This window comes from Podarcis muralis, chromosome 5 (assembly GCF_964188315.1).
Source record: "Podarcis muralis chromosome 5, rPodMur119.hap1.1, whole genome shotgun sequence".
Lineage (NCBI taxonomy): Eukaryota > Metazoa > Chordata > Lepidosauria > Squamata > Lacertidae > Podarcis > Podarcis muralis.
The window spans coordinates 40,312,271-40,338,830 of NC_135659.1; the positions used below are offsets into that span (position 1 = coordinate 40,312,271).

Sequence of the window (26,560 nt, forward strand, 5' to 3'; positions counted from 1 at the left end):
GACATACCTGTGGCACATAAACCTTTCAAGCAGGCAGCCAGAAAGGAAATTGCTTATTTAATTGGCCCCTCAGTGGCATATTTAGCTGTATTTTCCCTCTTAATGTCAGACAAACAAATGCAGATTAAATCAGTACAATTCTCTCTGAAGATTTAGCACAGGATTTTTTATTTTTTTTAATGAAAAGTATATTTCAACTACCAGCATCAAGGGAAGAATAAACATCGAATCATGACTGACCTCCCATTGGAAAAGCATTGCAGAATTCCACCTGCAAAATTTCAATCAGTGTAAAGATCAAGGGATTTGCTTTGTTTGCTACACATTGTCTCTATCTGAACTATGTGCAGTGTTGCAGTGATACAAGATTATGGTGATTTAGAAACTATGGGCCAGTTCAGGCATAATTCTAGCATGGCTTCATGTTACCTAAACATGCATGGATGAGTCTTAGGCACATAGGAACATATGAAACTGCTTTATACTAAATTGTACCATTGGTGCAACTAGTTCAGTATTGCCTACACCAGCCTATGTGCTACCAGAGAGATATGCTCTACTCCCCTTCTATCCTGCCACGGCTGTGAGATCAGTCTTAAACTAACCACAGCTCCATGTTATGTCCGGACTTGGATGACTGTCGTTAGTTGATATAATGATTAGTGAAGAAGCCAGAATCATACACCATGGCTTGATTCTAGCTTATTTGAACTAAGCATAGTTTAAAGTTGTTCTCATTGGTGAAATTGACGCATGAGATAAAAACAGTGGCCCAGATTTGACAGAACACTAAAACTATGACTTAGAGACAACTACTTACACAACTCTTGTAGAGAATTCCAGAGGTGACATGCTACTTAGAGAAGGCCCAAGAACTTGTTACTTGTAAATGTGCCTCCTGAAAAAAGGAGATAATAAACCAGGCCCCCTCAAGGCACAATAGGGAGTATATGGGTTGAAGTGTTCCTTCAACACTGGTCATTTTGGATTTTTAAACTGAACACCATCTGTTTTGAACTGATCCCCAAAACAAAATCAGTAACCACTTTAGCTTCTAAAGAATAGATATTATTCAAGACCTTCTGTCAGACATTTTCAGGAGTCTAGCTGATGCAATCTTGACAATGAAAATTGTCAGTTACTCAATCTTCAGAAGACAATGGCTTAAGTCCTACTATAAGCAATGGAAGGAGTGAGTAGCAACTAATTTACGTCTCATTTTAATAGGACTTAGCAATAATTTTAGCTGGATTAAATCCTTTTACTGACCCCTGAACACAGAGTTAGCAATGTCCTATCGGAGAGCTGATCACTTGATGCAAGTGATAATGGAGCATGGGAATGCCTGGATTTAGTCCCCTCCTCCAAGCAAAGTCTGATGTGATAGAGCCAATAATATATTCACAATGAGTAAGCGTGCTCAGCAGTATCAGGAATGAAGCCTCTAGTGAATACGGCTGCCATACGTCCGGATTTTCTATGATATTACTGGTCAATTCCTTAAAAAAAAAAAAGCTCAACAACATTTGGGGTGTCCTGGTTTTTACTTTTTGAAATATGGCAACCCTACTAGTGAATCTCAAACCTGGGACCTCAGTATATGAGGTAAACATTTAGCCTGAACATTGCCATTAAGATCAAACCAGACTGGAAACAGGGGAACAACTTATAAAAAAATAATTCCCAAACTAATCTTCCTGATTATAAGACTTTCCACCTCAGGCTTTCCTCTTTGGTCTACCAAAAGTGGGCCTCAGACCTGATGCTTGACTGTCCTAGGCTCAACTGCATTTATTTGCTTCATGCTTTTATCCACCACCATTTCCAATGTGGCACCTTTTCACAAAACATCAGATTAAAATGAACATGTACCTGTAGTATCTCAAAAGCAAAGTGCTCTCCAAAAGCAGTGGGTCTGAGTTGGTGGACCATCTGCAAGTCATTTTTTGCAAGTTGCCGTATGTTTCACATGTGATGCTGATATTAACATCTATTTGAAAGACAGACTTAATCAACAGAAAATCTAAGAAAAAATGGATTTACCAACGTTAATTTAAAAATAAGCAGGAATCTTACCTATTATATATAATTCAGCATAACGGTGATTACATTCCTTGTTTTCATTACAACAGTATAAGGCATTAAAGAGGAAATTCCCTCCAGGCTTCATAGCATTTAAGTTGACAAGTGTTACTTTGCCAATGTAGTCATTCACAAGTGTGTACTGATGCCTAGGGATTTCTTTTGCTAAATTTAACCACCAGACTATCTTCTCCGATGAGATTACTTTATCTTTGGTTTTGTAAATACAATAAAAGGAAACATTTGTTCCAACACTTGCTAGGATTCTTGAAGGGAAATACATGACTTCTATTACAAGAAACAAAGTGGAGAAAAGACAATAGAGACAAACATTATAAATTGGAAGAAAACAATCACATACCAAAATGTATGCAGTGCAGTAAACTCTCAAAATATATATATAATGAGTGCTAATGACAATTTACAATAGAAAAAAATGAATATCCCTTTTCTTATTAATTGTAGTGTTTAAGATTACTTATCCAACCTGTCACATGTATTTTAGTCTGTTTTTAGCTTATTGTTGATTTTCATCTGTTTTTGAAATGAAATTTGTTGTCAAATCATCTTTCTTTAACTGTCTTTTATTGATAATTTCAATGTTTTATTTTGTAGACCACTTCGAGGTTTTATTACAATCAAATCGTATATAAATTTTGTTAAAGAAATGAATATATCTATATATACAGTGATTTTTTTCTGGGGGATGCAGGGGGATGCATACCCTAAACATTTTGTGACTCTTTGTCCTTTCGTCCATTTACTGTATTTACTTTCCCCGATTTGAACTATAAAATGGTTGTTTTCTTGAGTCAAAATGAGAGTATTCCCTCAACATTTTTTATAGAAAAAAACACTGTGTGTGTATAAAATGTTTAGCTACAGGTGGAAGGTTCAGTCAATTTAAGTATTCAGTGAAAGCATACATAAGATACAGAGAACAGCAAACAAGAAATGGCATGTACATGTGCTGGAAAAGGAGTCATACATTGAAAAAAGGGCTCAGAGTTTTTCTGTATGTATACCACTCTATAAAGGAGAAACCATTTTGTCAGTTTAAGAGAACCAGTGTGGTGTAGTGGCAAGGGTGTCAGACTAGGACCTAGGAAACCTGGGTTCAAATTCCCACTCTGCCATGAAGCTCACTGGGTGACCAGAGGCTATTCACTCACTCTCAACCTAATGTATCTCACAGTGTTGTTATAAAATGGGGAGGCAGGGAACGATGTACACCACTTTGAGATCCTTGGGGAAAAGTTGGGGTGTACATGAAATAGATAGATAGAGAGAGCGCTGTTTTCTTTTAAAAATGTTTAGGGGTACTCTCATTTTCCTACTCCTATTGAAATACTGCCCCTCAATGAGGCCAAACTTAGATTCACAAAATGTTTAGGGGTATGCATACCCCTGCGTCCCCCCAGAAAAAAGCACTGGATAGATAGATAGAAAGATGATAGATAGATAGATGATAGATAGATGGATAGATAGATAGATAGATGATAGATAGATAGATAGATAGATAGATAGATATAGATAGATGATAGATAGATAGATAGATAGATAGATAGATAGATAGATAGATAGATGATAGATGATAGATAGATAGATAGATAGATAGATAGATAGATGATAGATAGATAGATGATAGATAGATAGATGATAGATAAGGTTTTAGCAACTCAGTGCCGCTTTTGGTGTCCTCAGCTATGCACATAATATTCTTCAAGAGGACTCCAAAACAAACATAAAGACAGCGCAGATATAGGACATCATAATACAAGCGATCACTATAAGTGATCATAGTGTGGAAACATTTATGTTAAATGTCCATATGCTCCAAGCTCAGATTCTAGTACTCCCAGGTTAGGGTGCATGTCACACCGAAAAACAGTTACATAATTGTAATGAGGCACAGGTGTCCCTAGTGTCCTAATCAGGGTTTATTTTTTGGAACTTAGTCCTGGCACTTCCCAGGTGGGTGCCATTGCCATTCTAAGCGAATGATGGAGGTGTTCATGGTGAGTTCTGGCACCTCTTCTTGTGGAAAAATAGCACTGGTCCTAATCCTTTGGTGGGTGACAAAACACAGCCAGAGTAACCCAATTTGATCACTAATTGGCAAAATACTACAATGAAGTGTTTCACTATAAAGGGTTAGCTTGCTGACTCCTGCATAGTAACTCTTTAATGAAAGAATAGACTTCCAGTGCAGTGCAGTTCAGAGGGAGTTCCCACAAACCAGGCTCTGCAATATGCAGCATTACCAATTTACACTAAGTACAGCCTTCAGTGTTAAATATAGGTCTGAACATAATTCTAATTAAATACATAAATATATAATTGTTTAGTTCCAGCATTTTGTACTTCTGGTGTTAATGCACTGAGGTGAATACAAAACAGCTTCTTTGCTGCCACAACTTCATTAATGGGTTAATTCTTTTTCTATTTGTTTAACACTAGAATTAGCCATTGAGAGAATAGCCCTATCTGAGTTCCCTGCAGGGAAGATATTACCCTTCCTAAGGTTCTCGTCATGCTCATCACAACATGGTATGTGACCAGTAAAGCACATGTTTGCTGAATATTAATATTTCATCTTATGCATTAGAGACTTATAATCCTTTACTACATTGTTTCCCATGCATTCTGTGTGCATTGCCAGAAACTGTTTCTTACAATATACTGGCAAATGGGATGGAGTCCGGAAAGCCAATTGCTAGAGGCAGACAAAGGAGTGGGTCCAGGACTATTTTTCCTTGACTGCACATCCAAACTGAACATAACCTTGAGACCTTGTAAAGAAACTGAAAAATGCTTTCCTATTCACAAGCACAGGAATTGTGTTTTCTCCTTCCTCACACCTGAACCTGATGCCAGAACTAATGCATGAAAAAATTACAGCCCATCCTTCCATCACCCTAAAAGTTTTCCTTTCCTTATAAAATGGGAAAGAGACACGTCTTTCAGACACACTATGCACACTGATGCCTGTCAGTGGGGTTGGCCCACTCACCGGTGGAGAAGTTAAGCACTTTCTGTTTCTATAAAAAACGGTGTTCTCCAAGTGCTTTCCCCCCACCATAATAATGGATGGCTATTTGCTCATAGAGGGGAAAGTAAAATTGGCCTCCTTCTTTCCTATGCCCTTTTTAAATGGGGGGGGGGGTTATTGGGTTGTTATTGTTTTTATTTTAATTATGGATTTTGTGGTTTTATATTTTTTTTTTATTCTGTAGAATCATAGAATCATAGAGTTGGAATAGACCACAAGGGCCATCGAGTCCAACCCCCTGCCAAGCAGGAAACACCATCAGAGCACTCCTGACATATGGTTGTCAAGCCTCTGCTTAAAGACCTCCAAAGAAGGAGACTCCACCACACTCCTTGGCAGCAAATTCCACTGTCGAACAGCTCTTACTGTCAGGAAGTTCTTCCTAATGTTTAAGTGGAATCTTCTTTCTTGTAGTTTGGATCCATTGCTCCGTGTCCGCTTCTTTGGAGCAGCAGAAAACAAACTTTCTCCCTCCTCTATATGACATCCTTTTATATATTTGAACATGGCTATCATATCACCCCTTAACCTCCTCTTCTCCAGGCTAGACTGCTCTGAGACTAGTGGATATACGGCAGTATATATTATTATATTATATTATTATTATTATTATTATTATTATTATTATTATTAATACAGTGGTACTTCAGGTTACATACGCTTCAGGTTACAGACTCCGCTAACCCAGAAATAGTGCTTCAGGTTAAGAACTTTGCTTCAGGATGAGAACAGAAATCATGCTTCGGCGGCGCGGCGGCAGCAGGAGGCCCTATTAGCTAAAGTGGTGCTTCAAGTTAAGAACAGTTTCAGGTTAAGCACGGACCTCTGGAACGAATTAAGTACTTAACTTGAGGTACCACTGTAATACTACTACTACTAATAATAATAATAATACTGTAGATTCCCTGGAAGCATCCAGACTTGTGGGAGAGTTTCCCATCTTCTCAGTGGGATAAGGAACTCATGGGGGAATATCCCATTAAAAAAAGGATCCTTTGTATCATTCTCCCACTCAGTGGTCACAGTGCCTATAACTGGGCTTTGTCCTCAGAGAACTAGAATCTGAGCTTGGAGGTGGGGGGAATGTATGTGCATAAAGCAGTTTCGCATAGTGACTGGATAAGTAAGAATCATAGAATCATAGAATCATAGAGTTGGAATAGACCACAAGGGCCATCTAGTCCAACCCCCTGCCAAGCAGGAAACACCATCAGAGCACTCCTGACATATGGTTGTCAAGCCTCTGCTTAAAGACCTCCAAAGAAGGAGACCCCACCACACTCCTTGGCAGCAAATTCCACTGTCGAACAGCTCTTACTGTCAGGAAGTTCTTCCTAATGTTTAGGTGGAATCTGCTTTCTTGTAGTTTGGATCCATTGCTCCGTGTCCGCTTCTCTGGAGCAGCAGAAAACAACCTTTCTCCCTCCTCTATATGACATCCTTTTATATATTTGAACATGGCTATCATATCACCCCTTAACCTCCTCTTCTCCAGGCATAAGACATGCTCCTGGACATAAGAAATGTCCAGGAACTCTTTGACCATTTTGCTCTTTGAAAGTATGACTTGTTTTGTGGTTCCCAGATGCAGAACCGTTCCACCCAGCCTGGCCTGGTGAAGAAAGTCCACACACATATATTATTCCTATAACATGTATTCATACATCACGCCTTATAAATAGGGATATGTTTTTCAAAACAGATAATGATCCTATGTTGAGATTCATAGGGTTGTAGGCTTGGACAGGACCCCAAGGGTCACCTAGTCCATTCTTTGCATTCCACAGTACTAGCAAATCAGATCTCCACCGGGGACAAACCTTGTAGATTCAAGTTATAAGGTGTGCTCCAATCACTCCAAAGGACTGGTCCATAAAGGCTTTTGCATCGGACTTGAACTACATATGAAGAATCAAATAGTGTATTGCTTATGATCAATGACGTTTCCATGGTCTTCTCAACCACCTATTAAATTATGTCAAAAACAAGCAGAACAACACTATTAATGCCACTCTTGCACCACTTTAACTTGAAGCCAAGACATACATTAATTAGAGAAAAGCTCCCCTCTGGGGGGCGGGGCGGCGGTTTACATCCAGATATGATGTGGGCTTATTATGGCCACAATGCAAAGAACTGCATGTAGCAGTTCCATGTACACCTAGAGGTTCTTCCAGATCTCCTTTTCAAGTCACCCCCCCCCAAGTAGTTTTTGGATTGATGTACATGGGGAACATCATTAGGTGGAATTGCCAACCCTAATGTGTTCACACAGAAGTGGTTTCTATTTGCTCACACATCTGTTTGGTTTCTGGCCCAAACTGTGCTTGCTTAGCATGAGAGTTCAAAATGTATTCAGAGAGTGAGTTTTTACAAGTAGCTTGAGCTAGGCCAATGTTATGTGGTCCCATTAAAGGTGAATTTTGCCTTAATCTCACTTTTTATATATATAAAAAAACCAAACCCCAGTAATAATTTTGTGCATCAGTGCCCATACAGCCAGTAAAACTCAAGTCATGAGTTTTAATCCCTTTGATCACTTTAATTCAATTGATTTCAATAGTACTTTGGCAGCAATGCTTACTGGACCATGCCATGATATGAAGCTATCATTGTTTGTATTAGTTACATGAAAAAGACTATGGTTCTATTCTATTCTATTATTATTTTTACAAAATTCTCACAAATGAAATGTTCAGGGCTATTAATATTAAGACAAGGATTTCCTAGATCAGAACTTAACTTTCATTCTTTGGCTTGCTTATTTCATAGAGTGAATTTAGGAACAAGAAAAGCATCACCTGCCAAACATTTTCAGTTGAATTTGCAAAGCATTTTATTTCATACTGAAGTGGATATGATATTGATGCTGGGCGAGACCAAGATATCTTTAACTGTCCTTCGTCTGTCATATCTATATGCAGATGTGATGGAGGTTCAGGCTTTACTGTAAAACATTATAATCAACAAGGTAGTTTAAGCATGCTGGTTACTCTGAATAGCCACTTATATTCCCATTTTTATTTTATATTCATTTTTCATAATATATGCATATTATACATTAACATGCATACACACAATGATGCAAAACCTCTTTCAAAGTGACACAGTAACTGGAGCATGCTTTTTAACCTTATGTGGCTTTAAGCTATGAAGAATAACCCACTGCCTCATGCCCCAGTTCACTGAAAGTATTTCAACATATTCATAAATGCTTTCCTGAGTTGCGGTTGTGGTCTGGAAGAGCTGCGGAGGCAGCTAGTTCAGTTTCCAAAAGAAGAAAAAACAATTAATTCAAAATCCCTCTATCATTCAGCATTTGAAGGCTTGGAAGAGAGGCTTCATAGCTGGGATGTAACGATGAAAAGGAACCTCAGCCTACAGTTGTAGTGGTGAAGCAATAAAAGTGAGGAGCTTCTTTCAGTGATGAAAAACCACAGTGCAAAAGGATGACATAATGTTTTCTAATTCTCAGGGTGACTAACAGCATTCCCTTAATTGTACAAAAGCCATAGGGGATGTTGTTGGGGACTTAATTGTCAATCCACAAACAGTCGTTAATTTAAAAAAACAAAAACGCAAGCCACGTATGTTAAATGCAAACATGCATTTGGTCCTTAGTCAATCCTCTCTTGAATGCAAAATTCCATAAGCAGAGACCCTTAGGGTGGGTGCTGTGGCCAAGTGTTTACCATGTCCTGGAAAGGTCAGTAGCCTCTGCTGGATGGACTTGCACTCCCTTTGAAGGAAACCTGTGCATAGTCTGGGCATCCTCCTAGTTCCATCTTTGTTACTCGAGTACAGGTGGCCTCAGTGGCTAGGAATGCCTTTTATCAACTTTGGCTGGTACAGCAGCTATGGCCATTCTGGTTAGGGATAGCTTGGGGACAGTGGTCTATGCACTGGTAAGAGACCTACCAACAGCATGTTGCACTGCACTGACTGCCAATGTGCTGCCAGGCTAATCCGTAAATATGGGTCCTGGTTTTCTGAGAGACCGTCTAACTTCCTCCATGGACCAGTGCAGTCTCTATAATCCTCAGGAGGGCCATTCGTAGAGGTACCATATGCTCCTGTATCTGTTTCCATGGTCACCTTTAGTGTTCTAGCACCAACCCTCTGGATTTCCATTTTGATGTTAGAGGAATGCTGGCAATGCTAGGCTTCTGAAACTTCTTCAAGATGTTTTGTTCAGGCAGTCCCTTTCAGATGAGTGATTCCAGCCATACCTACTGGTATTTTCTGTTCAGTGATTTTTATCTCTTTATGGTTCTAGCCTTGTATATTGGTTGGGTATTATGAAATGATAAACAGTGAATAAATACATCTAAGAAAACAATTAAAAGTTGCTATTGGGACTTAAAGTACAATTCAAGCATTTACTGAAAGCACAGTCCTATACATGTTTATTTAAAACTATGTCCCCCTGAGCTCAATGGGAGTTACTCCTAGGTACTATATATGGATGCAGGGTTGCAACCTTAACTGGATGTAGTCAATGGCTGTGGTCCAGAGGACTGATTGTACATACAAGAGTATATTCCTTCAAGGCCTTACAGAGGATTTGATGTGAAATGAACTCCACCTAGTGCCATTTTTAATTCTAGATATAATTAAGCTAGATAGTACAGTTTTAAAGTAGCAGGCCACTCAGTGACATGATTTGAAAGAATCACTGTGGCATTATTCCTATAATCCCATCATCTTTCAAAAGCATTAACCTAATTTGTAAGCAACATGAAATGGTCATTCTAAAAGGTTTCAATTAATTACAAAAAAGATACTAAGAAAAATAGGCTACTGAAATGTTCTTTTCATTATGGTGAGAATGTTAAAACACTAAACAGTTCATAAATGGTCAAATGTTCATAAGGAGCTGCTTCTTCAGCCAGAAAGCAACAAAACATTAAAAGCATCCGCCATCTGATTGTACCATTTCCCATGACTTGATTAAAAAGCGGAAGCAAAGCTTTCACCTTTTTAAATGCTAAAATTCTAATTTTAAAAGAATCTGTACCTTGATTTTAAAACACCCATTAATAAGTAACCCTTTAGAACTTTATTGAGTCTCAGCATCTTCTGAATGTACTAGAAACCCTTTTTCCCTCTTGTCTTTTTTCATTGAGCTGGAATGAAGAAGGTTCTAGGGGTTGGAATGAGATTTTCCAACAATTTTTGACAGCGATGTCACCCTCAAGAATCCAGGCAGTTCATTTGAGTTAATGTATATATATTTATTTTTTTCAAATCCACATTGTGCTGTGAAGATGCAACAGTTTAACGATTCCAATAAATGAATATTTCTTTGCACATAGTATGCACGATCCAGCCAGAGTTAGGCATTTAAAAATTCCATGGATTTCAGGAAGGAGTCCTGGGTACAAAAATGATTATTTATGGAAAACATGTCAAATGGCTGTTTTCTTCAAGCTAGTAATTTTGGCAATTTTACCTGCTTTCAGATGATGCTTGGCAGGGGTTTGGACTCGATGGCCCTTGTGGTCTATTCCAACTCTATGATTCTATGATTCTATGAACATTTCCTCCATGCAAAACTTAAAGCCCATTCTTAACTTTGTGCCGGCAGTACACCTTCAACCATTAGGGGGGAAAGCTGGTTTTTGTTTCTGTGAAGCAGGTTCTAGGATCTTAACTATTGCCACATTAGATTTGACAGTGGCTGTTCTATGTTTACACTGCCCCAGCCATGCAGAAAGAGGGAGAGCATCCATTCAATTATAAGAATGGGAGAAGACTCACCTGGGAGGAATGCAAGCAGGACACTCCTCCTGCCTGCAGATTCCCTACATGTCTCTTAGGGAATTCTTTCCCCCATGAACTCTTCTCCTCAGATGAGCTCCAGTACCAGAAGCAACATAAGAGGAGCTGCAGTGTAGGGAGAGTTCTGCACTATTTATCCAAATGACACTTTTGCTTTTGGAGCCTTACTTCCCTCTTTTTCTGTGTGACTGAGGCAGTTCAATATGCATACACACAGAACTTGTCACCATCTTGCGTAGTTCTGCCCTGTGCCACAACAACCACATTTTAAAAAATAAAATGAAAAGGATTTTGCAGGTATGGTTAAGAACTGTGCAGGATAATTCATTTCAATTCATTAGAAACTCCTCTCATTCAGGCTTCCAATGCCAGCCATGCAATGAACAGAACCGAAGGGATCAAAGTTACTGTGCCAAAATTTTTCTTACTTCAGAAATGACAGTATGATTAAATCTTAAGGACACCATGAGCTAATAAACATTGCTCTTCATTTACTTTGTAGAAAAAGTAAATGCTGCATAAAAACTGAAAATACCAAGGGCGTGTCCAGGCTTACATTTATCCCGAGCCTAGAAAAAGCAGGTTTCCCACTTGTCCCATGCTTTCTAGCCATAAGGTCCAAGTGGTTTTCTGTATGCTCCGCTACATTCCCCTGGAAAACCCGCTCTTCAGCACTGAGTTGTAGCAAACATAAATCCATGAAAATCCTGACTGACATCTGCTCTGATTCAGCAATAAAAATCAAGTTTTCCCAAGGGAAAGCAGTGGTACAAATGGAAGTCTGGATGAGCCCTAAGATCCTGAACCGTTTCCACCATCAGTTTCATGTGGGAAAAGAATTATGTCGTTATTGTTATGAATTATGGCAGCTTTAAGAACAAGCTTAACATTGCTGGAATTACAATAGGATGAGATTTCACGTATCTTAGGGAATTCATTCAGGACTTACACCACTGATTTTACTTACTGTATTTTGCTATACAACTAAAGAATGTTGGGAAAAGCAAAAAAGGGCTTGCAATACCAACATTTTATTCTACGCTAGCTTATGTATTTGTGTGTTGCTTTGAGGGAGGGTGTTTTCCATAGAATTAAGTTCTGTCACAGTGTATATTCAGTGTATATTCTGGAATCATCATTTTGGAAGCTTCCTCAGACTCTTATTGTTATTCTGATTTTAACACTTTGGCCAATAAACTGAAACTTACCAATATCTGTAGGTTTGACTAACATTAGTGGTGACTGAAGCAATGTTATTCCATCTGTGATCTTGAGCCACATAATGTAAATATGCTTGAACTTTGCTGAAGATATCTGACATTTGTATTTTTGGTTTTTCACAGCATTGCAGTGAGTGACCGTGACATTGTCCTTTAGGGAACGTGTAGAGGTACTTCCCAATGATACATCTGTTCTGTATTGTAAAAGAAAAAGAAACCCATCAATTGTGAATATTTTGTATGAAGTAGCATGTCTAAAGCATTTTACTAGATGTTGTTTTTAAGATGGGTTAATTATTTTAGATCAAAACCCTCTAGAAAGACTAGGCTGAACATACCAGAATGCCACTTTTACCCATAGAATGACAAAAGAAAGGTTGTGATCATTTTGTTTAAATTTTTCCCAATGCCTAGTCATATTAATCAAACAAAAAAGCAAGAGTACTGCAGTTAATGCCATTGCGTGTCAAGACCCTGAGACCACCCCCTCATTGATGAATAAGACACAAGGACACGGATATTAGGTTAATGTTATTGGGCAAATTTAGGCCACAACTTTCTTGGTTACAGAATGTGAGCTGTATTGGCTTAGGCATTGGAACTGACCCAACTATATCTGATTCCTGCCTGTCACACAGGGAGTCCAGTAAGGGTCAACCACCGGTAGGGGGAGCCCCGTCGATGAAAACCAACTCGAGCTGCCCCTGGGTTCCCAACGGGGTCGTGGCATGGCCCTAGCCCAGCCCCAGGCTTTGGACAAGATCAACACCCCCAGATTCCTTTAACGGAATACCCTTAAGCTTGGAGGGGCAGGTGATGGCCACACCTCCCCTCCCCCATCATAAGATCAACCAATGCCTAACCACCAATCCTTACAAAGTTGTGACGACTGCTATGAGGTAGGTGAAAGCGAAATGGGCCATGCTAATTTGCCAAGTGGAAAAATTCCTACCAGGCCCCTCAAGGGTGACCAACCGAGGTCCATAGCAAGGCCAAAATCGAAACCTGAAAAATAGGGAGGGAGGGTAGGAGATCAAGGAAGCGAGTAAAGAGGAAGCTCTCTGGCTCGCAGCTCAGTTTAAATGGGGCCTGGCCACGCCCCCAGACAGCAGATTGGCTGGTTGGCAAATGACGTGACCAGGAACCTCCAGGTGACACAGGACTTTGTCCCCCGGCCCCAGAGGGAAGTGGATGGCCATGTGGTCCACTGCAACTCCTCCCCACTGGGAAGTGGAGGGGATTTGTAGCTTGACTGTGCAGCTTTTATTTATCCAAAATTCTAAGGAAAAAACCATATAGCAACATTTAGTCTTTTCTTAGGAACAACCTACACACTGCATATAAACTTAACATTTTCCAAGTGATTTCCCACATATGTTTGGGTATGGCTCTACCCTCAATCCAGCCTTAAAAACTGGCTATGCCAGCAAATGTCACATAGTTGGAAATCCTGCTGTGGGGATTAAAGGATGGTCTTTGTGCAAGAAAAAAGCCTCATTACGTATTTTAAAACATACCCTAAAATGTTAAGTACAGTGCCAGAAAGCAAGAACACATTTTTACTCACTGGAATATGCTTTGAAAGGCAATAAGAAATTAATTTTCAAACTGTGAGATTAAAGCCTTGGAACAAGTAGATAAACTTGCAAAATTTAAAAAAAAAACAACTTTAAAAATAATAATAAACACAAATGCAATAAAAAGTCTTAAACTTTTAAACATAATTTCAAAACAAATCTGGGGCTGGAGAATGGAAGATACAGACTGAAGGGACTGATGTTACAAACTGGCCAATAGATAACCATAGCTGTGATGCAAATGACAGCCTTTGGGTTGTAGCCAACTAAATTCTACTCAGAGTAGAATCAGCTGAAATTAATAGACCTAGTCCTGTCCATTAATTCAGTGGGTCTTCTCTACTAACATTGGATACAACCCTTTGTCTCCTTTCTGGGGTGGAGGAATGGTGTTTTCTCAGTTTAGCTTGAACCTCACACAAAACAAGTCTGAACAGTGTACACATCAGGTCAGGGGGGGAAATAAGTTTACATTATAGGTATAAATGGCACTATCAAACTGCCTTCTCACTCTTACAGTGTTACATCTGTTTTCAGCAGAAATTTGTTGAAAGCTGTTTATATTGAGACAATAGCATAGTTTCCACGCAAAGCATACTTCAAAATTCATTAGCCTCAAGTAATCCTCTAATGTTAATTTCACAGAATTTGAGGGGGGGGTTCATGTTCTGTTTTTGGATAATTTGCTTGTCCAATTCCATGAAGAAGAAGAAGAAGAAGAAGAAGAAGAAGAAGAAGAAGAAGAAGAAGAAGAAGGAGACTCATTTAAACCCAATCGCTCCTGCTATTGCTTTGGAATAAACCATGGAAAGTATTCATATTCTGGCTTTTTAGCATTCTGTTTTGTTCCTTCTGCAAAACTCAAATAAGCCCAAAATATCTTTGGTTGACCTCCCCAAATAAATTTGGTTTTATGCATTTTTTAATATATTGGAAAACTCCCATAGACTCAAGCAAAGCTCTTATTGAAAAAATGTACTATTTAACTGAGCTATCCAAAATGTAAACCACAAACACTACAATATGAAGTATGTAAGTTTAATGTGTATTAAAGACCAGCTGCAGAAAAATCAATCCTTCATTTAATTGTCTGTAATAGTTAATGCAAGTGTGGCACCAGTCTCACATTAGACCATCCAGAGAACTGTGTAATTAACTCCACACACCAAATAGTGGTTTTAGCTTGCCTCACACACAGCAGCCCAGCCAAATGACCCCTATTTTGAAACACAGGTTTTTTTAATTTAAATTAATTCATCAGCGTATGAAATGTAAACATAGATGTTTCTATGCTTTCTATCTTAAACTTCTGTCACTTGTGCTGAGCCTTGGTGATAGTATGGCTATTAACTGAGATAAAGGACCTCCCAATCTGCAGAAAACACTGTTGAGGATACTCTGCGGCCAGGACTCAGATATGCAGCCAGGTCATTTGTTGTTATTTTGCTACAGATGTTCCCAGTGTCAAGGGGGAAACAAAGCCTCCAGCTGTAGCCTTGCTTTCTTCTGCACATGCGGAACACTTCTTTGGATGATGACCCACAAATCTAAGTGAATGTGGAACATCCTGAAATTCGTGAAAAAGTGACACGCAGTAGAGGATGGTGCACTGAGGCAAATGGGGCACTGCCCCACCAACCTGTCTGCATCAGCCAGCCCCCACTTGCCTGCCTTCTCTCTTAGAAGTAGTCCAGGAGATGGAATGGCAAACAGCATACTCTTCAGTCTCAAGAGCTGCCCTTGTAGAACTCAGCAGGGAGGAGGGTGGGACAAAAATTCGGATCCATTGATGCTACGTATCATTGGGGTGGCGGTGTGGGTAAAACCTCAGTGCCTAGGACTTGCCAATCATATGGTCGGCGGTTTGAATCCCCACGACAGGGTGAGCTCCCGTCGTTCGGTCCCTGCCCACCTAGCAGTTCGAAAGCACTCTCAAGTGCAAGTAGATAAATAGGTACCGCTTTATAGCGGGAAGGTAAACGGCGTTTCCGTGTGTGGCACTGGTGCTGGCTCGCCAGCTGGAGCTACGTCACGCTGGCCACGTGACCCGGAAGTGTCTTCGGACGGCGCCAGCTCACGGCCTCTAGAGCGAGATGAGCACACAACCCTAGAGTCGGACACAACTGGCCCGTACAGGCAGGGGTACCTTTACCCTTTTACCTTTATTATTGGTTATGGCTCTACCTTCTGTTGGTCTCCTTGTCTTCCACCCTACCAGTTCCAACATGCATCAGCCACCACTGCCATTAAGTAAATACTGAGTCCATGTGCCCACTGGACCACTTTGATCAGTGCAACTGGCACTACGACAGGTGCCACATCATACCCATTCCACATTTATAAGAGCTCGGTCATTTAGTTGTGGCAGCATCTGCACTTTGGAACTCCTTGCCTGTTGAGATCAAGCAGGCGCCTTCACTGTACTCTTTTCGGTGCTTGCTGAAAAGTAGCACAAATGCACAGCCCCTTTTGAGACTGGTCAGATATGTGTCAATGTGCTGCGGGAGAGTCATACACTGCATGTTTGACACTTACAACTTAGTTACAGCTCAAGTAAGCACAGCCTATGTGACAGATGAGCACATAGATCAGCAATGTACCAGAAGTACTGGGTTCACGCATCTCACACCATTCCCAATTTACCGTATTTTTTGCTTTATAAGACTCACTTTTTCCCTCCTAAAAAGTAAGGGGAAATGTGTGTGCGTCTTATGGAGCGAATGTAGGCTGGGCAGCTATCACAGAAGCCGGAACAGCAAGAGGGATTGCTGCTTTCACTGAGCAGCGATCCCTCTTGCTGTTCTGGCTTCTGAGATTCAGGATATATTTTTTCTTGTTTTCCTCCTCCAAAAACTAGGTGTGTCTTGTGGTCTGGTGCGTCTTATAGAGCGAAAAATACGGTAAATCCTTTCAGTTCCTGCAATACTGAATGCAGTAGACACAAGTTGCCTTTTCTCCCAGTCTTGAGGGGGGATATTAAAATTAGGATAAGGAAGTTAATAACAAAAAAATGACAATTGTGCACAGTGCGAATAAGTTCAGAAATATGAGAGAAGGCCAGCCTTCCAAATAATCCACTGAGCCCCCAAATGATAGTTTCTTCTAAAGCACTAAAAGGCAGTCTGGGGAAAGGGAATGCAAGCTTTGTTGTTGTTGTTTAGTCATTTAGTCGTGTCTGACTCTTCATGACCCCATGGACCAGAGCACGCCAGGCACTCCTGTCTTCCACTGCCTCCCGCAGTTTGGTCAAACTCATGCTGGTAGCTTCAAGAACACTATCCAACCATCTCATCCTCTGTCGTCCCCTTCTCCTTGTGCCCTCCATCTTTCCCAACATCAGGGTCTTTTCCAGGGAGTCTTCTCTTCTCATGAGGCGGCCGAAGTATTGGAGTCTCAGCTTCAGGATCTGTCCTTCCAGCGAGCACTCAGGGTTGATTTCCTTAAGAATGGATAGGTTTGATCTTCTTGCAAGCTTACTATGAGACAATCACAAACTTTATTGGTCTTTTCGGGTGGTGCTTACAGTTCACAAACCATGAAGAACTAACATGAAGAGATAATGACAAAAGCTCACAGCAGCAAAGAATACTTCCCTTAGTTTTGCAACATGAAAGGTTAGTTCTTGAAACTGGCATGAAACTGCAGAACTTTATTTTTAAAGTTGTAAAATTAATGTTTTCCTGGACCAGACTTCGGATAAACAGAGTGAAAAAATATATACTCTTTACGGTTTGGCTTCAGCTTACACTACACTACTTGAAAGTGGAAAGTCAGCATTGTTCCACTTGCCACCGTTTCCTTCTGTAGTTATAAGAGAAACCAGCTGTGGTATTCATTGGCCACTGTTCTGTATTCTCTCTTTTTTATATGTTACAGTTGCATTGTAATGTGATGGAAAATTCTTTGAAGCACTCAAGAAAAATGTTGTTGTTGTTTTAAAAAAAGCATTTGGCAAGCTTTCATTGTTGCCTATTATTCATATTAGAGTTTTGCAAAAGAAATTGTACTCTAAAATCATCTGTGGAAAATATGTTTTGAGTATTTTTTTTAAAGGAAGAATTTGAAATAACTGGGTATATTGGGAGCCTTTCAGTAATTTATTTTCAGCTACCATAGAGATCAATGTAAGAAGACATATGTTCATATTGCCAAAAGGTAGAAGTGAGAGTTAGATATCAAATTTCTTAAGAAAAGTTCATTATCTGAATTGGTTGTTTAGGGAATCTGTTCCACTGGAGGAAATATGCAGGTCAATTCCAGCTCATCCTACTGAACAGCGAAGGAGATGTTCTTGGCCAGAGTTAGAAACTGCCTGGCTGCATCTGCATATTTGGTGGTTATGAGGGTACTTGTGACTGCATCCTGGCTATATATGTCTGTTAAGCTGTCTGTTAAGAGATATCATAAATCATGGACAGCTATTCAAAAGTTTGAGCAAAATTAATGCAGCTATTTTTCTCAGTAGATTTATATCCCAATAAATTCTTACACTGCTTGACTCATTGCAGTCAACATTCAGATACCCAAAAGACTCCGGAACAAGAACTCCTCACTCTGCATGCAGCCTAATTCCACCACCAAATTCCAAGAAATAATCCTTGGTTCCCCTTGGTTTGACAGACTGATTTTAGAACCCTTGTTGTGGCACAAGAAAGTTAGAGTCACTCTGTTTAAAAAGGGGGCACATTATTATTATTTTTGTCTGCAGTTAACATAGCAATGTTTGAGAGAGCATGTTGTATTCTATAAATATGATGTGGGATATGATGTTTGAATCTACTTGCTGATACATTTGCAGCCTAATTCTATGCTGATACATTTGCAGCCAGTTCTATTCTAACTCAGAAATAAGTTCCACTGAGATCAATAGGTCTAGGCTTGCAGCCTTCAGTAGAATACACTCAACTCACTGTTCCCCACAGAGGTGAATGTCCAAGGCTGTAATAGCTATTACATATTTACAGAGAAGCCAGTGCTTTCATAAAATATGGGCAGCCCATATCAACAATTGTAGTATTCTTACGATAGGAGATTGGGAAAGACTGGAAACATGCTGGATCCTCTGTTATATGTTTTTGCACAGTAGGTTTACATTATAGGAGACAAAGATTTACTATAGTATCATGAGTGTCTGATGTTGTGTTTGTAGCTGAGAAGAACATAGTCCTTCTACAAGTCCTAACAGAAATGTGTACCATTCATATGAAAAGCAACATGCTTAGATCAATGCTATCATCAAAGTTAACCAAAAATACACTTTTATGACTAAATTTTGCATTTAACATAAAGGACACCAGGTCATGTAAGCAAAACATCTAGCTATTCAAAAGAACACATGGAACAGCAATAAAAAATTCCAAAGGGGCCGCGTGAAGGGTACTGCTGGAAAACATGCCAATAGTAACTGAAGAAATATAAAGTATCTGATGTCAACATGATGAGGCAGACTAAGTTCATCCTTTATGGCCAAACCATGAAATATTGCATAATAAGTATATTGACAGAAGAGACCTCTGATCTAAATAAAATGCTTTGTTGTTGTTTAGTCATTTAGTCGTGTCTGACTCTTTGTGACCCCATGGACCAGAGCATGCCAGGCACTCCTGTCTTCCGCTGCTTCCCACAGTTTGGTCAAACTCATGTTAGTAGCAGTTTCATAAAAGGACAAAGATGGAGCAGGGCAGGGGGAAATCCCAATGTTAACAATTATATAATTTCCTATATTCCCTATATTTCCTATATTCTTCTCCCAAACCCCTTACCACCACTAGTATTAGAAAACGTAAAGCAGAATTAAAAATAATAATATCCTGAAAATTGTAAACTACATAAATTTCACATTTGACATAGATTATACTTACAATGTGTACAACAGATTCACTGAAAGGTCTTCATCCAGGTATGGTGACTTAGTAGATAATTCCACAAGACAAAATAACTCCTCTGTGCTTTCTTTAGACCAAAACTGTAGATTCCATATTGAATCTAAATGGAAAATTTACATATTTTTCAGAACTTCATTGCAAGCCAAAACCACTGAAATACCATGTACTGGAGAGAACACATTTCTAAGAAAGTTTCCAATCCCAAATAAAAAATCAAGTGTTCTTAAATTATGGGGTGATATTAATTCTTTTACTGGTACCAATACCAATAAATTCAAAACATCCTCTTACATTTTCTGCAGTTGCTCCCTGTTTGTGGAATGTTCTTGCGGGGGGGGGGTGCGGGTTGGTACCTTCAATTACACACCTACACACCTTCAGGTGCCAGGCAAAAATGTTACTCTTCAACTAGGCCTTTGGCTGATTAACATCCTATACCAGGGGTCAGCAACCTTTCTCAGCCATGGGTGGTCTACCGTCCCTCAGACCATGTGGTGGGCCGGACTATATTGGGGGGGGGGGGATGAACAAATTCCTATGCCCCACAAATAACCCAGAGATGCATTTTAAATAAAAAGACACATTCTACTCATGTAAAAACACGCTGATTCCCGGACAGTCCGTGGGCCGGATTGAGAAGGTGATTAGACCGCATCCAGCACATGGGCCTTAGGTTGCCTACCCCTGTCCTATACCCTTTTAAATGTGTTTGTGAGAAGGGGTGGAGGTTATTAGTTTGTTTGCTTTTATTATGTATTTTGTGGTTTTTATCTTGTATTTTTATGTTTTGAACTGCCATGGAAGATCTATGGAAGAAGGGCTGTATACAAAACAACAACAATAATAACAATGATTTTCTACAACAATAATAATGATTGTACCTTCCCCAAGCATACCTATTTGTTGAGATGTAAAAGCACCGCTTTCTGAGTACGTAAATGCCTTGATTTCCATTTCTGAAGTATATACAAAACAGTTAATATGTGTATCACTCCACTGGCAACATAGGAAATGATCTTCAGTCACCAGTGATGTGGCATTGGCTTTAATTGTACCATGTTCCTCATTTATGCTAGGACCATTCTCTGCAATTCCAGTGGGCAAAGAAATGTTAGAAGTCTTCTCTGATGGCACACATGGTAGCTGAAAGCTCTGTGGAGGAATCTGATATACCATGCAATAGGAAATTACCATTCGAAGAAAATCTGAGGGTACAGGGGGGGGAAAGGATTAGTCTGAATACCTCATATAACTGAGAGCTAGAACATTTATTAGCACAAGATAAAACAAATTCTGGGCAAAATTACTGAACGCACACTTCCAAAGACATGCATAAAATCACAGAAATACATTCACTGATACCTAAATAATTTTTTGGCCATCAGCTTAATTCCGGGTTCCCCACCACCCCCATTCTTTTATTTTGTCATTAAAGGTACCCCTGCCCGTACGGGCCAGTCGTGACCGACTCTAGGGTTGCGTGCTCATCTCGCTCAAGAGGCCGGGAGCCGGCGCTGTCCGGAGACACTTCCGGGTCACGTGGCCAGCGTGACGAAGCTGCACTGGCGAGCCAGCACCAGTGCCGCACACGGAAACGCCGTTTACCTTCCTGCTATAAAACGGTACCTATTTATCTACTTGCACTTAAGGGTGCTTTCGAACTGCTAGGTGGGCAGGAGCTGGGACCGAACGACGGGAGCTCACCCCGCCGCGGGGATTCGAACCGCCGACCATGCGATCGGCAAGTCCTAGGCACTGAGGTTTTACCCACAGCACCACCCGTGTCCCTATTTTGTCATTACTCATGAACAAAACATCAAGAACTAGATTCACATGGATATAAAATAACTTATGTACACTGATGTGAAGCAGTTCAGCCACAGTTCCATCCCCTGAGAAGCACTCCAAAATTGCCTTCATCTTTCAGCAAGGAAGGGTATATATTATAAATGAATGTATTATAGAACAGCATATTTATATTTAGTAAAATTTAGTTACAAAATTCAGGAGTACAAATTATTATTATTATTATTATTATTATTTACATCGCTTTATATTGTAGAGTTTTTAAATTTTGCAACTGGTGTTTTTTGTCTTGATACTGGTCACCCCCACTGCCTAAAACCACTTGTACTTACTATGCAAAAGTATGTCTCTGTACATACAAAGGCCTCATGCAGTAGATCAGTGTATGAGGAGAGACAACTATTAGCCCCACCCACAACATTACAGGCAATGTGCAGCCCTTCCCCCTGGAGCTCAAGGGGACAGCACAAATATGTGCAGGGAGGGGGCCTTCCATGTGACCTGGAACCCCCTGCACAGTTAAGTGCCCTTTCCTCTTGCAGTACACAAAGCATCATTCATCTTCTAAATATCTTTTATGCCTAAGCCTTGCCCCAGAAGACTGGACCCCGCAGTCACTGAATTCCTGCTCTCTATGTTGTATCACTGTTTTTATGATACTGTTTTGTTGTTTTCATGTTGTAATTCTGTCCACCACGCAGATATCTTTAAATATTGAACAGTTTAGAAATGCTTTTAATTAAACAACTAAATCATTACCACATGTTTCACAGGATTCCAGATCATGTGGAAGCCTTCATCCACACAGCTGAACACACAAATGCTCCCTGCTGCAGAGGCATGTATGGATGACAGCAACAACTGCTAGTGAGCACATGCAACATTGTTGGTGGTGTTGGCCAGCACAGCCCCACACATTGGTTCGACATGTGAAGGCGATATATAAAAGCCTAGCGGCTATTAACTTTAAGATGGCAATTCTGACCATATATTATGTATATTTTGTAAGAAATCAACAGAACAGAATCATGTTGTTAATGTTGAGATAATATATAGTGTTCCCTATCTTTTGAACATGCACCTGTGTATGTGGTCAAATTATAAAACAAATAGGGTTATTATCAAAATTTACAGTGTAAGTTGCTAATTGGGGAAACTACTTGAAGCATCTGTTGTGTTGAGCTATTTCAATTGCTTTTGTTTGATTTGCTCATTGCAAACAGCTGAAAGCCTTTAAATTTTGGTAACAAACCCAATTTGCAACGGGGTGGGGTTTTTTTGAATAATTTTGATTGCAACAGTATGCTTGGCTTGCTATACTATTACAATATCTAGAACAATTTCATCACAAAAATGTTTCCTCTGATATGATTTGAGCTATAATATTCGTCTGCCAATCTGTTACTAATTCTAGCATCAAATCCCTCAAAGATACAAAGAAATTCAGGGACACTGGCCAAGAAAGAAGTGCACCAAATAGCGGACTAGCATCTTCTAAGATTTTTTTCTTATGCTGTTGTTTAGAAAGAGTAGCCGACAACTTACTCAGCTGTAGAAATCCAGTCAAAATATTATACCAGTTCATCTTGGTCTAAATAGCAGATCTGAGGGCAAAAACAATTGGGGGAAATAATGTCACACTGGCATTTATAGAAGAATAAAGAATATTTACGACACAGCAAACCAACTCCTATTTAAGGCTGACTGAGAAGGACAGCTTTGGATCTGCTAGATCCAAAGTCCATTGCTTGCCAGTTCTGAGCTCCTATACTTATAGGAATTCCCCCTCCCACTGAAAGCAATGAAATGTGGGTTTTTTAAAAAATAAATGAATAAAAATAAAATACACCTCCCTCCCAAAGTGAACCAGCAGCACTTTGGAAGTCATGGATTGACTTGCCACTTATCTATTCTCCCACCCCCACTGCCTAATTAGGATTTCTGTGTTACTAAAATTGCAGTTCTTAGAGATCCTGTACATTTGTGGAAAAATAAAGAAAGCTAGAATTCAAAGGCATTTTGTTAGAGGAACTGATGCTTTCAGCTACGATAACAACAGTTCTGTATTTGAACTGTAACAAGTTTGGTTCTTCTCCCAACAAGGAAGTTTACATGGTCAAGCATTACAGCAATTTAAAAGGAGTGGTTATAACTGCTATTGTGCATTTGAGAATAACACCAATATAGAAGCCATTGTGGTTATAACATGCTGCCAATGATATAGAAGAAAAACACAAGCAATGCGTCTTAGAAAAAGTCAACAGAACTCACATACATTTAGCCTGTCTATTCATTTTTCTATGGCCTTGAGAGCCCCAACGCACACACAGCACTGACTAGACACCCACCATTCATTTCAGTTGAGAGAGAGCAGAGCTATCTGCACATTCTTTTATGAAGCACAGATCTGCTCTTTCCATTTAAGTAAATGAAAAACACCATACATTGTGCAAGAGTCCCCCCCCATTAGAAGTCTACATTTTATATAATGCTCCAGTTATTTAATGGCACGTGAAACAAAGAAAATAAAACAGAATATGGGTAGAATTGTCTTTGCACCAGAATAAGGAACATAGGAAGCTGCCTTCTACTCTGTCAGACCATTGTAGGATTTGAAGGTGCTCTTTCCCAGTCCTACGGTAACGAACGCTTCTGGTTACGCACACTTTGGTTATGAGTTCCGCTAACCTGGAAGTAGTTGCACCTGGTTGTGAACTTTGCCCCAGGATGTGAGCAGCAGGCACGCATGCAGTGGGAGGCGCCATTAGCGAAAGCGCACCTCAGGATAAGAACAGTTTCAGCTTAATAATGGACTGCCAGAACAAATTAAGTTTGTAACCAGAGGTACCACTGTATATCTCAACCTCTTCTGTAAAAATAAACAGTATCCATTTCTTCTGCAGCCTGTAGTATATATTATCAACATTTACTAAACCGAAATAGCTTTGTCTGCTTAAAAGCCAAAGCCAGAATGTGATGTACCTTTATAGGAAAACTACTGTTTGAGTTATAAGCACAACAGCAGCTGCAACCAGTTAAAGTCAGCTTCAAGAGTTAATAGACTCTCCTTCCCATACATCAGGGGTAGGGAACCTCTGACCCATGGTCTAACTAGGCCCACAAGGCCTCCACATTTTGCACATCAGGCCATTTTGGCTAAGCTACATCCACCTACCAATCACTCGACCTCATACATGACATCAGGTGTAGGCAGGTAAAAAGGTGGCCAGGTTGGTGCACCCGGTGCATCAAAGCACAGTGCAGGGCTCTTTACAAAGGGCTTCCAAAGAGCCTTGTGCAGAGCTTTCAATTCTTGCTCATCTGAGCTTCAGAACACCATGAAGGGCTTTTTAGAAGCTTCTTGCAAAGAGTGCTTTGATGCCATGATAATCAGCTGATTGTTGGGACCTCAAAGTGCCGTCCAGGGATCCTTGCTTCATATTCTCTTTCACTATTAGTAAACCATAATTATGATGCATCTTACAATAACCTTAGAAGATACTCCTTCTAAGGAAATGAAAAATTTAGCTACCTCAGATCCATAGCAAACAATTAATTAAAGTAACCCAAATGGATTCTGCAAACCCACTCTGTTACAAATAAGGGAAGATTCCATATTCACTGAATATGCACCAGTCCAAACTAGATGTGGCCATTTGTTAAAAATTTGTCCGGGGGGTTGGGTGGGTTCTATTTAGTAAACAGCAAGTGAACTGGTGCTAAGTCAGATCTGGACAATGATAGGATAGGGAGCTTTAATCCTTTAGCAGTCCAAAAAATCATAAGCTCTCAGATCACACAAATCAATCCCCATAAAAGCCTGGGTGAACAGCAACACTGTTTTCAGTCAACACGGAAATATTTCCAATGCTCATGCCACAAATTACTGTGCATGTACATTCACTTCTCTCTCAATATCTGCTCCCATAAAGACACAGAAAGTGAGTGTTGAGGCAGCAAGCCACTGTGGCAAACTGGGGGTGCAGAGTGATTCCTTAACATCCTGCTTAACTCCCCAGTTCTTTTCTGGGCTTCCACAAGAAATGTGGCACTAAATATGCCTGGATATACTTATATAAGAGCCAAAACTCCAAGCAGTATATTGCTAGAACACCAGCATAGGTGAACTGAGCATGAAATATCCATGCCACATGGTTACAACTAAATAGTAATGTTGAATTTATTTAGGGAAATCAAGGGTTTGACAACACTGAAAATAAGGGAAGGGAGGAACTTCTAAAATTGGCATCACAAACACACACAAACACAGAGAGAGAGAGAGTTGGATCCAGATGTATTCCAGAAGAAGAAATACTGGCAATGCTATTGTTCTGTAAACTGTTGCACAAGAGCCAGTGGAAGACCTCACACACTACGCTCTTTCAGGGCCAGATTCAACTAGCAAGTCCCGCATGCCCCCAACATTGGCTCTGGGGAGGTCAAGAGAACCCCCAGAATAGCACAAGGGTGGAAGAGTAGGGAATCGTTCCATCTGGCAAGCAAAAATGCTTGCACCGATGGGACAATTGCCATAGTGCTACATTGATTTCCTCAGTTTATTTTTCACATGTGTGAGGTCAGGAAATGCTCTTCTGCTTGTGGAAAAGGTCTATTTGCAGAAAAGCATCTCTGAATCTCATCCACTGTATCTTAAGCTCTTTACTTCATTGTCAGACAATGTATTAATCTAGACAGGGTCCTTTAAACTTATTTGATTCCCAAAGTTCATTTGTTGCTCAAGGCATTTTCAAATTGAAGACAAGCTGGCTGTGTCTGGCACACACAAAAACCTACCTCATACTGGAAACTCTCTGGTCAATGTGGAAGCTGACTTTGAAATTTCCTGCAGAAGCAATCGCATCTAGATGGGGTGGACTTTGGCCAGGGAAGATTTCCCACTGTCCCTGATGCAGATCAAAGTTGGGAGTTTTAGCTACCGTAAGTACTGGGTGCTTTGGTGCATGCCACATCTGGTCTCACAGAAAGAGGAAGATGCTTTCAAGCATTTAAAACTGAATTAGCATTATGTCACTGACAGAGGGAGGATAGGAAAGGCAGATTGCAGGTGTCAGCTGCAGACTTTGATTCATAAATGGTATATGGACACACACATAGTCCCATCCCATTGCAATGTTAAAGGATTGCCCTGTGGAAGGC

At 40.0% G+C, this 26,560-nt stretch overlaps 1 protein-coding gene and 1 long non-coding RNA gene across 3 annotated transcripts in view; one reads left to right on the forward strand and one right to left on the reverse strand.

Moving 5' to 3' along the window:
- The window catches only part of LOC114598886 (uncharacterized), a 51,818-nt gene extending 46,605 nt beyond the window's left edge, over positions 1-5,213 (forward strand). For both annotated transcript variants that reach the window (XR_013392901.1, XR_013392903.1), the window contains exon 6: positions 4,543-5,213. This is a non-coding gene — a long non-coding RNA (uncharacterized LOC114598886). The remainder of the gene's footprint in view (positions 1-4,542) is intronic.
- Positions 1-26,560, reverse strand: part of LEPR (leptin receptor) — a 58,459-nt gene that overhangs the window by 18,437 nt on the left and 13,462 nt on the right. The window contains exons 2-9 of the mRNA XM_028733181.2: positions 22,949-23,007; positions 20,494-20,802; positions 19,574-19,697; positions 12,124-12,329; positions 7,936-8,081; positions 6,955-7,099; positions 2,077-2,370; positions 1,873-1,990 (exon numbers count right to left, since the gene is read on the reverse strand). Of these exons, the coding sequence (XP_028589014.2) occupies positions 1,873-1,990; positions 2,077-2,370; positions 6,955-7,099; positions 7,936-8,081; positions 12,124-12,329; positions 19,574-19,697; positions 20,494-20,802; positions 22,949-22,988 (1,382 nt within the window). The 5' untranslated portion in view covers positions 22,989-23,007. The remainder of the gene's footprint in view (positions 1-1,872; positions 1,991-2,076; positions 2,371-6,954; positions 7,100-7,935; positions 8,082-12,123; positions 12,330-19,573; positions 19,698-20,493; positions 20,803-22,948; positions 23,008-26,560) is intronic.